The sequence below is a fragment of the Oncorhynchus mykiss genome, chromosome 13 (assembly GCF_057628025.1).
Source record: "Oncorhynchus mykiss isolate SJ-2025 chromosome 13, ASM5762802v1, whole genome shotgun sequence".
Lineage (NCBI taxonomy): Eukaryota > Metazoa > Chordata > Actinopteri > Salmoniformes > Salmonidae > Oncorhynchus > Oncorhynchus mykiss.
The window spans coordinates 4680789-4695888 of record NC_143034.1 but is presented as its reverse complement, the minus strand read 5'-3'; the positions used below and the strand labels follow the sequence as shown (position 1 = coordinate 4695888).

The 15100-nt window shown below is 42.5% G+C and overlaps 1 protein-coding gene across 1 annotated transcript; it reads right to left on the bottom strand.

The window, feature by feature from the left end:
- Positions 1–6629: 6629 nt before the first annotated feature.
- LOC110495085 (uncharacterized) lies at positions 6630–14445 on the bottom strand. The gene is made up of 2 exons (XM_036947929.2): positions 13786–14445; positions 6630–8248 (listed from the first exon to the last, which is right to left on the bottom strand). Exons 1-2 carry the CDS (start codon positions 14240–14242, stop codon positions 6930–6932), a joined length of 1776 nt encoding a protein of 591 aa, XP_036803824.2. The 5' UTR covers positions 14243–14445; the 3' UTR covers positions 6630–6929.
- Positions 14446–15100: the final 655 nt, after the last annotated feature.

The window sequence follows — 15100 nt, the reverse complement described above, 5'->3', positions numbered from 1 at the left end:
CTGACCTAACTGTTTAGAGGCCTATTTTTAATTTGCCCTGTTTGTCAAAAGTGTTGGAACAACTTGTCAATAATCAACTGACTGTCTTTCTTGATGTCTATAGTTACTCTCTGGTATGGAATCTGGTTTCCTCTCAGGTTATAGATGTGTCACTACAACCGTAAAGGTTCTAAATTATGTCACCATTGCACTTGATTCTAAGCAATGTTGTGCTGCTATTTTTATTGACTTGGCCAATGCTTTTGATATGGTAGACCATTCCCTTCTTGTGGGCCGGCTAAGGAGTATTGGTGTCTCTGAGGGGTCTTTGGTCTGGTTTGCTAACTACCTCTCTCAAAGAGTGCAGTGTATAATGTCAGAAAATCTGCTGTCTCAGCCACTGCCTGTCACCAAGGGAATACCTCAAGGCTCAATCCTAGGCCCCACGCTCTTCTCAATTTACATCAACAACATAGCTCAAGCAGTAGGAAGCTCACTCATCCATTTATATGCAGATGATACAGTCTTATACTCAGCTGGCCCCTCAGATTTCGTGTTAAATGCTCTATAACAAAGCTTTCTTAGTGTCCAACAAGCTTTCTTTTAACCTTGTTCTGAACACTTCAAAAACAAAGGTGCATGTTCATTAATTGTTTTTGGTTCATTGAACAAGCATTGGGAAACAGTGTTTAAACCCTTTACAATGAAGATCTGTGAAGTTATTTGGATTTTTACAAATTATCTTTGAAAGACAGGGTCCTGAAAAAGGGACATTTCTTTTTTTTGCTGAGTTTAGTAACCAAAAAAGTGTTAATACAAATATAAATATATTTTACATTTGAGATTCTTCAAAGTTGCCACCCTTTGCACACTCTTGGCTTGTAGATGATTCCTCAGTAGCTTGTGGAGGATTCCCCAGTAGCTTGTGGAGGATTCCCCAGTAGCTTGTGGAGGATTACCCAGTAGCTTGTGGAGGATTCCCCAGTAGCTTGTGGAGGATTCCTCAGTAGCTTGTGGAGGATTCCTCAGTAGCTTCTCTTCTCTCCATCTCTCTCTATTGTCGAGAACTTTTCTGTAATTCAATATGATTTTTGTTTGTCTGTCTTTTGTGTCTTTTTCTACATGTTTATCTACGTTTACAACGAGCAATGGGAAGACATCAGAACAGGGCCGTTGTCTTGGTCGACATGTTTATCTATGTTTACAACAAGCAATGGGAAGACATCAGAACAGGGCCGTTGTCTTGGTCGACATGTTTATCTGTTTACAACAAGCAGGAAGACATCAGAACAGGGCCGTTGTCTTGGTCGACATGTTTATCTGTTTACAACAAGCAGGAAGACATCAGAACAGGGCTGTTGTCTTGGTCGACATGTTTATCTATGTTTACAACAAGCAATGGGAAGACATCAGAACAGGGCCGTTGTCTTGGTCGACATGTTTATCTGTTTACAACAAGCAATGGGAAGACATCAGAACAGGGCCGTTGTCTTGGTCGACATGTTTATCTGTTTACAACAAGCAGGAAGACATCAGAACAGGGCCGTTGTCTTGGTCGACATGTTTATCTGTTTACAACAAGCAATGGGAAGACATCAGAACAGGGCCGTTGTCTTGGTCGACATGTTTATCTGTTTACAACAAGCAGGAAGACATCAGAACAGGGCCGTTGTCTTGGTCGACATGTTTATCTGTTTACAACAAGCAATGGGAAGACATCAGAACAGGGCCGTTGTCTTGGTCGACATGTTTATCTGTTTACAACAAGCAGGAAGACATCAGAACAGGGCCGTTGTCTTGGTCGACATGTTTATCTGTTTACAACAAGCAATGGGAAGACATCAGAACAGGGCCGTTGTCTTGGTCGACATGTTTATCTGTTTACAACAAGCAGGAAGACATCAGAACAGGGCCGTTGTCTTGGTCGACATGTTTATCTGTTTACAACAAGCAGGAAGACATCAGAACAGGGCCGTTGTCTTGGTCGACATGTTTATCTGTTTACAACAAGCAGGAAGACATCAGAACAGGGCCGTTGTCTTGGTCGACATGTTTATCTGTTTACAACAAGCAATGGGAAGACATCAGAACAGGGCCGTTGTCTTGGTCGACATGTTTATCTGTTTACAACAAGCAATGGGAAGACATCAGAACAGGGCCGTTGTCTTGGTCGACATGTTTATCTGTTTACAACAAGCAGGAAGACATCAGAACAGGGCCGTTGTCTTGGTCGACATGTTTATCTGTTTACAACAAGCAGGAAGACATCAGAACAGGGCCGTTGTCTTGGTCGACATGTTTATCTGTTTACAACAAGCAATGGGAAGATATCAGAATATAAACGTTGGGGAATAATAACATATTGTACCGGACACGTGTACTGTAGTGAATCCGTCTCTATAGTAATGCAAGGTCTCTTTCATCATCATGTGAAACGTCAATTACCATGGAAATGCTGGGAAGTGTTTTTCTAAGAAAATGAAGTTTATTGTAACTATGATGTTTATATACGACACGGATTACAATCATCATCCTGAATATTAAGGCTACACTCCATGTTACACACACAGACACTCAACCATGCAAACTGGCTGGGTTATTCTTTATTTCAGACATCACACATTATAGTCTTATTCTAATCCAGACATCGTACACACACAGACACTCAACCATGCAAACTGGCTGGGTTATTCTTTATTTCAGACATCACACATTATAGTCTTACTCTAATCCAGACATCGTACAAACACAGACACTCAACCATGCAAACTGGCTGGGTTATTCTTTATTTCAGACATCACACATTATAGTCTTACTCTAATCCAGACATCGCACACACACAGACACTCAACCATGCAAACTGGCTGGGTTATTCCTTATTTCAGACATCACACATTATAGTCTTACTCTAATCCAGACATCGTACTCACTCTCACTAAAGCACATCCACGATCATACACATCGACCTACTCAGATCTACTACACACGTAACATCTTGACTCAATGTTCTAACATCTAACATCCTCCATTGGCTCACAGGCAAACAGAACCAAACAAATGGTTGCTCGAACGTGTTTCTTGAATTCTAAACATCAGACATTTGAAATCTCTATTTTTGCCCTTCATAATACCTCCGATGGCAGTAACTTTACAAGCACTAATGATGGTCCATTTAGACTGAGAATAGTGTCTAGTTACAGTAAGGGCTACAATAAGTATAGCCGGTTATAATTGTAACGGTTTAAGACATTATAGGAAAAGATCAGTCTTTATGCGGCTGAAGGAAAAGGAATATAACATATATTATTTACAGGAAACTCGATCTACATCCTGAGATGAAGTTGCGTGGGAAAAGGAAATGGGGTTGGTGAAATAATGTTCTGTCATGGACAAAGGAACTCAAAAGGTGTGATGATATTAACTACCAATTAATTATAAAAAATATTATGGACTCATTAGAAATAGTGGATATTTAGAGACTAAAAACCCCTGAAAGAATGCGATCAGCCCATAGTCTAATTGGCCTTCACATAATTCTTATAGAATTTCCATGTGGACGGGGATGTTGGACATTTTAATCAAAGTTTACTGGATGACAATTTATTCTTAACTAAGACGAAATCATAATAACTGATACATTATAGGTTCAGCAAATCCCCTTATTGTTTGGGTTACCTTTAAATGTACCTTCAGAGGTCATTCAATATTCATCAATAATAAAAAAGCAGTTTCTGTCTGAAGAGACAGACAGCCTTTAGTTACTATACAGCCAGCCTCTGGAATAGTCTGCCAGAGAACCTGAGGGGGACCAAGAGGCATGAAGAGGCAGCCTTTAGTTACTATACCCCCAGCCTTTAGTTACTATACCCCCAGACTCTGTAATAGTATAGTATAGTCTGCCAGAGAACCTGAGGGGGACCAAGAGGCATGGAGAGGCAGCCTTTAGTTACTATACCCCCAGACTCTGGACTAGTCGGCTAGAGAACCTGAGGGGGACCAAGAGGCATGGAGAGGCAGCCTTTAGTTACTATGCCCCCAGACTCTGGACTAGTCGGCTAGAGAACCTGAGGGGATCAGGAGGCATGGAGAGGCAGCCTTTAGTTACTATACCCCCAGACTCTGGACTAGTCGGCTAGAGAACCTGAGGGGGACCAAGAGGCATGGAGAGGCAGCCTTTAGTTACTATGCCCCCAGACTCTGGACTAGTATAGTATAGTCTGCCAGAGAACCTGAGGGGGACCAAGAGGCATGAAGAGGCAGCCTTTAGTTACTATACCCCCAGCCTTTAGTTACTATGCCCCCAGACTCTGGACTAGTCAGCTAGAGAACCTGAGGGGGACCAAGAGGCATGGAGAGGCAGCCTTTAGTTACTATGCCCCCAGACTCTGGACTAGTATAGTATAGTCTGCCAGAGAACCTGAGGGGGACCAAGATACATGGAGAGGCAGCCTTTAGTTACTATACCCCCAGCCTTTAGTTACTATACCCCCAGCCTTTAGTTACTATGCCCCCAGCCTTTAGTTACTATGCCCCCAGACTCTGGAATAGTATAGCCTGCCAGAGAACCTGAGGGGGACCAAGATACATGGAGAGGCTTTAGTTACTATACCCCCAGCCTTTAGTTACTATGCCCCCAGACTCTGGAATAGTATAGCCTGCCAGAGAACCTGAGGGGGACCAAGATACATGGAGAGGCAGCCTTTAGTTACTATACCCCCAGCCTTTAGTTACTATGCCCCCAGACTCTGGAATAGTATAGCCTGCCAGAGAACCTGAGGGGGACCAAGATACATGGAGAGGCAGCCTTTAGTTACTATACCCCCAGCCTTTAGTTACTATGCCCCCAGACTCTGGACTAGTATAGTATAGCCTGCCAGAGAACCTGAGGGGGACCAAGATACATGGAGAGGCAGCCTTTAGTTACTATACCCCCAGCCTTTAGTTACTATACCCCCAGCCTTTAGTTACTATACCCCCAGCCTTTAGTTACTATGCCCCCAGCCTTTAGTTACTATACCCCCAGCCTTTAGTTACTATACCCCCAGCCTTTAGTTACTATGCCCCCAGACTCTGGAATAGTCAGCTAGAGAACCTGAGGGGGACCAAGAGGCATGGAGAGGCTTTAGTTACTATACCCCCAGCCTTTAGTTACTATACCCCCAGACTCTGGACTAGTCAGCTAGAGAACCTGAGGGGGACCAAGAGGCATGGAGAGGGAGCCTTTAGTTACTATACCCCCAGACTCTGTAATAGTATAGTATAGTCTGCCAGAGAACCTGAGGGGGACCAAGAGGCATGGAGAGGCAGCCTTTAGTTACTATACCCCCAGACTCTGGACTAGTATAGTATAGCCTGCCAGGGAACCTGAGGGGGACCAAGAGGCATGGAGAGGCAGCCTTTAGTTACTATACCCCCAGACTCTGGAATAGTACAGTCTGCCAGAGAACCTGAGGGGGACCAAGAGGCATGGAGAGGCTTTAGTTACTATACCCCCAGACTCTGGAATAGTACAGTCTGCCAGAGAACCTGAGGGGGACCAAGAGGCATGGAGAGGCTTTAGTTACTATACCCCCAGACTCTGGACTAGTATAGTATAGCCTGCCAGGGAACCTGAGGGGGACCAAGAGGCATGGAGAGGCAGCCTTTAGTTACTATACCCCCAGCCTTTAGTTACTATGCCCCCAGACTCTGTAATAGTATAGTATAGTCTGCCAGAGAACCTGAGGGTGGCCAAGAGGCATGGAGAGGCAGCCTTTAGTTACTATACCCCCAGCCTCTGGAATAGTACAGTCTGCCAGAGAACCTGAGGGGGACCAAGAGGCATGGAGAGGCTTTAGTTACTATACCCCCAGACTCTGGAATAGCTGCCAGAGAACCTGAGGGGAGCTGAAACTGTGGACATTTCTAAAAGAGATTTTAAAATACATTTTTAGCTTTTATTTTCCTCAGGGTGCTTTTTAGGTGTGTCGTTTTTATTGTTAATGTTTAGTTTTTTTTAAATTCTCTGTTTGTTGTGTTGTAAATATTTCAGTTTTTTTTCCCCATTATTTTTTTCCCTGTGAAGCCCATTGTGTTGCATTCCATGTCTGAAAGGTGCTGTATAAATATAGTTTGGTTTGATGTGACTTTAGGTAATGTTCCCTGTGAAGCCCATTGTGTTGCATTCCATGTCTGAAAGGTGCTGTATAAATATAGTTTGGTTTGATGTGACTTTAGGTCATGTTCCCTGTGAAGCCCATTGTGTTGCATTCCATGTCTGAAAGGTGCTGTATAAATACAGTTTGGTTTGATGTGACTTTAGATAATGTTCCCTGTGAAGCCCATTGTGTTGCATTCCATGTCTGAAAGGTGCTGTATAAATATAGTTTGGTTTAATGTGATTTTAGGTCATGTTCCCTGTGAAGCCCATTGTGTTGCATTCCATGTCTGAAAGGTGCTGTATAAATATAGTTTGGTTTGATGTGACTTTAGGTCATGTTCCCTGTGAAGCCCATTGTGTTGCATTCCATGTCTGAAAGGTGCTGTATAAATATAGTTTGGTTTGATGTGACTTTAGGTAATGTTCCCTGTGAAGCCTATTGTGTTGCATTCCATGTCTGAAAGGTGCTGTATAAATATAGTTTGGTTTAATGTGATTTTAGGTCATGTTCCCTGTGAAGCCCATTGTGTTGCATTCCATGTCTGAAAGGTGCTGTATAAATATAGTTTGGTTTGATGTGACTTTAGGTAATGTTCCCTGTGAAGCCCATTGTGTTGCATTCCATGTCTGAAAGGTGCTGTATAAATATAGTTTGGTTTGATGTGACTTTAGGTAATGTTCCCTGTGAAGCCCATTGTGTTGCATTCCATGTCTGAAAGGTGCTGTATAAATATAGTTTGGTTTGGTGTGATTTTAGGTCATGTGACCGGGACAATGTATTTCCTCAATGGGAAGAGGTTCTCTAACTGCGTTAAATTCTTTCCTCACTGGGACCAACTGTGTGGTTTATCCCCTGTGTGTGTAATTGTGCGTTTTCTTCCCCTGTGTGTTTCCTTTTATGTAATTTTAGGTCATGTGATCGTGAATATCTCTTTCCACACAGGGCGCAATGGTAAAGCTTCTCCCCTGTGTGTGTCCTCTCATGCTCCTTCATGTTATCTAATGACCTAAAGAATTTTCCACAATGGGAACAGGGGTAAGGCTTCTCTCCAGAGTGTATTTTCTTATGTTTGTTCAGGTTCCCTAAATACAAAAAACACTTTCCACACTGGGAGCAACTATGTGGTTTTTCCCCTGTGTGTGTCAGCTCATGCGATTTTAGGTCATGTGATCGTAAGAAACTATTTCCACATTGAGAGCAATGGTAAGATTTCTCCCTTGTGTGTGTCCTCTGGTGCTTTTTTAGGTCCGATGATGTTGAAAATCTCTTTCCACAATTGGAGCAGTGGTAAGGCTTTTCTCCTGTATGTGTCCTCTCGTGTGTTTTAAGGTATAGTGACCTTGAAAATCTCTCTCCACACTGGGAGCAGTGGTAAGGCTTTTCTCCTGTGTGTCTCCTCTCATGCTCTTTTAGGTTCCCTAACTTGGTAAAATCCTTTCCACACAGGGCGCAATGGTAAGGTTTTTCCCCTGTGTGTGTCCTCTCATGCGCTTTCAGGTTATCTGAAGACCTAAAATTCTTTCCACAATGGGAACAGGGGTAAGGCTTCTCTCCAGAGTGTACTCTCTTATGTTTGTTCAGGTTCCCTATATGGGAAAAACTCTTTCCACACTGGGAGCATTCGTAAGGCTTTTCTCCTGTGTGTTTCCTCTCATGCTCTTTTAGGTTCCTTAACTTGGTAAAATCCTTTCCACAAAGGGAGCAATGGTAAGGTTTTTCCCCTGTGTGTGTCCTCTCATGCGCTTTCAGGTTATCTGAAGACCTAAAATTCTTTCCACAATGGGAACAGGGGTAAGGCTTCTCTCCAGAGTGTATTCGCTTATGTTTGTTCAGGTTCCCTAAATGGGAAAAAAGCTTTCCACACTGGGAACAATTGTGTGGTTTTTCCCCTGTGTGTGTCCTCTCATGTGATTTTAGGTCATGTGCTCGTGAGAATCTATTTCCACACTGGGAGCATTGGAAGGGCTTTTCTCCAGTGTGTTTCCTTTCATGCTCTTTCAGCTTCCATAACCACTTAAAACTCATATTACACTGGGAGCAGTGGTGTCGTCTCGCTGGCTTGGGCGTCTCAGGGTCTGGTTCCCTTGAAGGACTCTTTCTGCTGTCAGACGGTGAGTCTGGTCTCTCTCCTGCCAAAGACAAACAAAGTATTTAGTTAAACAGAGAGACCTGAATGAAAACTCCATTATAAAACTGTTTTCCTATGAGGTTTAATCCAGACTAGAGCCCTCATTATGAAACACAACATTTGGGATCCTGAAATGCTGATTGGTTGATAGCTGTTAGTTATTCACGTTAATCCCGGGCAATGGCTGTTAACAGTTCCATTTGAATTATTTCTACACATCCACTGTCCCACAGCCCTGCCAGGCCATTCACAAACTATTATCCACTAGAAAGACTCATTGAGACATTATCGCCCCATGCTTACAGCCTAGCATTTGGTTTGCCAAATAGCAAGATTTTTTACAAATCCCCTCTTTTGCCTCTCCAACCGTTACACATTTTGTTTGCAAAATAAAATATCCGTATTGAACATATTTTGGCGACTCGTTATTAAACAGCAATGTACGGAACATGTTTATATATTTACGCGTAATCTCCTAAAATTACTATAACGACACCTAGTGGCTAATTGTTGGTTTGCTACTAGAATGGTACATAAGGGGTTAAGGTGGGGCTAGAATGGTACATAAGGGGTTAAGATGGGGCTAGAATGGTACATAAGGGGCTAAGTTAGAATGGGGCTAGAATGGTACATAAGTGGTTATCATCAATATCAATTAGAACCTGTTTTACCATCAATATCAATTACAACCTGTTCTACCACCAATATCAATTACAACCTGTTCTACCACCAATATCAATTACAACCTGTTCTACCACCAATATCAATTACAACCTGTTCTACCACCAATATCAATTACAACCTGTTCTACCACCAATATCAATTACAACCTGTTCTACCACCAATATCAATTACAACCTGTTCTATCACCAATATCAATTACAACCTGCTCTACCACCAATATCAATTACAACCTGTTCTACCACCAATATCAATTACAACCTGTTTTATATCAATATCAATTACAACCTGTTCTACCACCAATATCAATTACAACCTGTTTTATATAAATTACAACCTGTTTTATATCAATATAAATTACAACCTGTTTTACCATCAATAACAACTGGGAACGGTCTGTTAACTATCAATATATATATTTTTTATTTTAATTTTTTATTTATCCTTTATTTTTTAAAGTCAGTTAAGAACAAATTCTGATTTACAATGACGGCCTAGGAACAGTGGATTAACTGCCTTGTTCAGGGGCAGAACGACAGATTTTTACCTTGTCTGCTCGGGGATTTGATCTAGCAACCTTTCGGTTACTGGCCAACACTCTAACCACTAGGCTGACTGCCGCTCCTACAATATAAACTGGTACCAGTCTGTGTTTACCATCATTACCAACCGGGACCGGTCTGTGTTTACCATCATTATCAACTGGGACCGGTCTGTGTTTACCATCATTATCAACTGGGACCAGTCTGTGTTTACCATCATTATCAACTGGGACCGGTCTGTGTTTACCATCATTATCAACTGGGACCGGTCTGTGTTTACCAGCATTACCAACTGGGACCGGTCTGTGTTTACCATCATTACCAACTGGGACCGGTCTGTGTTACCATCATTATCAACTGGGACCGGTCTGTGTTTACCATCATTACCAACTGGGACCGGTCTGTGTTTACCATCATTATCAACTGGGACCGGTCTGTGTTTACCATCATTACCAACTGGGACCGGTCTGGGTTTACCATCATTACCAACTGGGACCGGTCTGTGTTTACCATCATTACCAACTGGGACCGGTCTGTGTTTACCATCATTATCAACTGGGACCTGTCTGTGTTACCATCATTACCAACTGGGACCGGTCTGTGTTTACCATCATTATCAACTGGGACCGGTCTGTGTTTAGCATCATTATCAACTGGGACCGGTCTGTGTTTACCATCATTACCAACTGGGACCGGTCTGTGTTTACCATCATTACCAACTGGGACCGGTCTGTGTTTACCATCATTACCAACTGGGACTGGTCTGTGTTACCATCATTACCAACTGGGACCGGTCTGTGTTTACCATCATTACCAACTGGGACCGGTCTGTGTTACCATCATTATCAACTGGGACCGGTCTGTGTTTACCATCATTATCAACTGGGACCGGTCTGTGTTTACCATCATTACCAACTGGGACCGGTCTGTGTTTACCAGGATACATTGCTTTCTTTACCATCCAACAACAAAATGACTGCGAGACAAACTACCTTTTAAGTATAATGTGATTTTGTTCAACCAATAAAATATATCTGAGACATTTTCTTGGACACACGGAGACGGGTTGAAATGTCCTTGTGAAGGTCTAAAGGAAGGGGCTAATTAGAATATTTTTATTTTACCTTTATTTAACCAGGCAAGTCAGTTAAGAACAAATTCTTATTTTCAATGACGGCCTGGGAACAGTGGGTTAACTGCCTGTTCAGGGGCAGAACATTTGTACCTTGTCAGCTCGGGGGTTTGAACTCACAACCTTCCGGTTACTAGTCCAACGCTCTAACCACTAGGCTACCCTGCCGCCCCAGAATATTGGGACGTTGTTTGAAGCCACTACTTATGAAGGTCTAAACGAAGGGGCTAATTAGAATATTGGGACGTTGTTGGAAGCCACTACATGTGAAGGTCTAAACGAAGGGGCTAATTAGAATATTGGGACGTTGTTGGAAGCCACTACATGTGAAGGTCTAAACGAAGGGGCTAATTAGAATATTGGGACGTTGTTGGAAGCCACTACATGTGAAGGTCTAAACGAAGGGGCTAATTAGAATATTGGGACGTTGTTGGAAGCCACTACATGTGAAGGTCTAAAGGAGGGGGGCTAATTAGAATATTGGGACGTTGTTGGAAGCCACTACATGTGAAGGTCTAAACGAAGGGGCTAATTAGAATATTGGGACGTTGTTTGAAGCCACTACATGTGAAGGTCTAAAGGAGGGGGGCTAATTAGAATATTGGGACGTTGTTGGAAGCCACTACATGTGAAGGTCTAAACGAAGGGGCTAATTAGAATATTGGGACGTTGTTGGAAGCCACTACACGTGAAGGTCTAAACGAAGGGGCTAATTAGAATATTGGGACGTTGTTTGAAGCCACTACTTGTGAAGGTCTAAAGGAGGGGGGCTAATTAGAATATTGGGACGTTGTTGGAAGCCACTACATGTGAAGGTCTAAAAGAAAGGGGCTAATTAGAATATTGGGACGTTGTTGGAAGCCACTACATGTGAAGGTCTAAAGGAGGGGGGCTAATTAGAATATTGGGACGTTGTTGGAAGCCACTACATGTGAAGGTCTAAAAGAAAGGGGCTAATTAGAATATTGGGACGTTGCTGGAAGCCACTACAGCAACAACGTTGACATTTTGAAACGTGATCTCTGCCCTGCCATAGGGAATGGACGTGACCGGATGAGACAAACTTTTCTAAACCAGCCTGGTGAAATCAAGCATCTTGCAGGATTATGAATTTATTATTATATTATACAAAGAATATCAATAGAAAAAAAGTCTAAAACAATACATCTAGTTTGTTTAGTTTCATTCCAACTGCAGAGGTTGATGTGACTATTAGCTCTAGTTGGCTAGCTAGCAAGGGAGAAGAATGTTTGCCAGCCTGCATAGCAACCATTTATGTTTAGAATGAACAACCAGTGTGATTGGCTATAAACAATAGAATGAACAACCAGTGTGATTGGCCAGAAACTATAGAATGAACAACCAGTGTGATTGGCTAGAAACTATAGAATGAACAACCAGTGTGATTGGCTAGAAACTATAGAATGAACAGCCAGTGTTTTTGTCTCTTAACCTCAGATTTAGAACTAACGACTGGTTAGAGACATTTTGATATCAGAAAGAACATTTTAGTAGATATTTTGGTTGTTGTTATTGAATAGAATATTGAATAGAATGTATTTGAAGTATATAGAATTAATATATAACTGCTTATTGTGTATAACATTGAATGGAAACAGAATATCCCTTTATTTGTCATGAGTGACTTCAAGCTTTTTATGATTTATATTGTCATATAGCAATAACCCCCACCTGGCAGGTCTAAGTACATAATAATTTATATTGTCATATAGCAATAACTCCCACCTGGCAGGTCTAAGTATTTAAAATGGACGGGACAGCCTCTTTCCACATGTTACCAACCCAACAGATGTGTCTTGGACAGCCTCTTTCCACATGTTACCAACCCAACAGATGTGTCTTGGACAGCCTCTTTCCACACTCTACCAACCCAACAGATGTGTCTTGGACAGCCTCTTTCCACATGTTACCAACCCAACAGATGAGTCTTGGACAGCCTCTTTCCACATGTTACCAACCCAACAGATGTGTCTTGGACAGCCTCTTTCCACACTCTACCAACCCAACAGATGTGTCTTGGACAGCCTCTTTCCACACTCTACCAACCTAACAGATGTGTCTTGGACAGCCTCTTTCCACATGTCACCAACCCAACAGATGTGTCTTGGACAGCCTCTTTCCACACTCTACCAACCCAACAGATGTGTCTTGGACAGCCTCTTTCCACACTCTACCAACCCAACAGATGTGTCTTGGACAGCCTCTTTCCACATGTCACCAACCCAACAGATGTGTCTTGGACAGCCTCTTTCCACACTCTACCAACCCAACAGATGTGTCTTGGACAGCCTCTTTCCACATGTTACCAACCCAACAGATGTGTCTTGGACAGCCTCTTTCCACACTCTACCAACCCAACAGATGTGTCTTGGACAGCCTCTTTCCACACTCTACCAACCCAACAGATGTGTCTTGGACAGCCTCTTTCCACATGTCACCAACCCAACAGATGTGTCTTGGACAGCCTCTTTCCACACTCTACCAACCCAACAGATGTGTCTTGGACAGCCTCTTTCCACATGTCACCAACCCAACAGATGTGTCTTGGACAGCCTCTTTCCACACTCTACCAACCCAACAGATGAGTCTTGGACAGCCTCTTTCCACATGTTACCAACCCAACAGATGAGTCTTGGACAGCCTCTTTCCACATGTTACCAACCCAACAGATGAGTCTTCCAGTGGAGGCTCCTTGGGGGTCAGTAGGGGACTAAAAGTAGTCCTCGTGCACAGAGTTGTGTGTGTTGCTAAGCTTTGAAATCAATGGTTTCTGTAAGATTGATCCACGGGTGGGTCAAAGTACTATTAAGGATTTTAAATAACCTCTGTGGTAAAAAAATGTTTTATATACATTTCTTCCAGATCAAAATGATCCCTCATTGTCTTGATTCTGTCCTCTTCATCATTTGAAGTCAGACATGAGTTGATTTTTGCTTTAATGTGATGTCAAGCATAGACACTGAGCAAAGCACTACAGAAAGAGATATTCACATGTTTACAAATGTTAACGTTTTGTTAGCCTTCCCCGTCTCTTTGTACTTTTAACAATTCATACAGTACAGAACTATTAAAGTGTAGAACTTCAGTAGAATGCCCCTTTAAAACCACACATCGGTTCAACAACTGCAGAGTTTGTACCCCTGTGTTTAAGATATTACTCACTGTTGTTAATCAGATCTCCTGTCTCCTCTTCTTCCTCCTCCAATGTGACAGTAATCTCCCCCACTTCCTTCATTCCAAAAATGTCTTCCTCTTCTTTCACTGTGACAGTCATCTCCCCCACCTTCTCTTTCTCTTCTTCTTTCACGGTGACAGTCATCTCCCCCTCCTCCCCTGCATCCTCATCTTCCTCTTCCTCTTTTACTGTAACATCCTCCTCTTTCACTCTGAACGCGTTTTCATCTTCTGTCAATTTAAAGTCTTTCTCTTCTTCTTTCACTGTAACAGCCTCAACCTCTGTTTCTGTTTTTACTGTGACATCCTCTTCTTCCTTCTCCTCTTTCACGACAATGTTCAGCCCCAGAGTTTCTTTCTCCGTCCAGCAGATCCCCTCTTTAGAAGTGGGGGAGTCGTTTCGTGAGCTCATGGTTGGGATGTTAGCTAGATAGCTAGTTAGCATTAGTGACTAGACTAGCACTACTACTAATTTACTCAGCCAGTTAGCTAACAACAACGTAAATATACTATTAAAGTGGGTAACTAACTAGTAGATACGACAAGTGTGTTTAAAACACCGTGGCTAATATACACCGAAAGCATTTAAAGAGCTGAATGTTTTCGCTTATGATGGCTAAAAGCTCCGGAGGTGGATAACTCGACGTTGTTGTTGAAGCGTCCCGTCCATTAGAAAATACGTCACACTGGCAGCATTGCCTGAAAAAAAGGCACATCGCCATCTGCTGGTTGGGAGGGTAACAGTCAAGGGAAATGTTTATTTTATTTTGAGACAAAAAGTAGATTTTTTTTCAATTTATTTCATTATATAATAGAAAAGCATGTGTTGATAAGTGAATATCTCTAATGAGTGAGAATTTAAAACATCCTACCGTACATCAAACAAACAGATAATATCCCAATAAGGCAGCTAGGTCAGTACTGAGTAGGTCCAAACTGCTCCTACACGGTGTAACAGTACTGAGTAGGTCCAAACTGCTCCTACACGGTCTAACAGTACTGAGTAGGTCCAAACTGCTCCTACACGGTGTAACAGTACTGAGTAGGTCCAAACTGCTCCTACATGCTGTAACAGTACTGAGTAGGTCCAAACTGCTCCTACACGGTGTAACAGTACTGAGTAGGTCCAAACTGCTCCAACACGGTGTAACAGTACTGAGTAGGTCCAACCTGCTCCTACACGGTGTAACAGTACTGAGTAGGTCCAACCTGCTCCAACACGGTGTAACAGTACTGAGTAGGTACAAACTGCTCCAACACGGTGTAACAGTACTGAGTAGGTACAAACTGCTCCTACACGGTG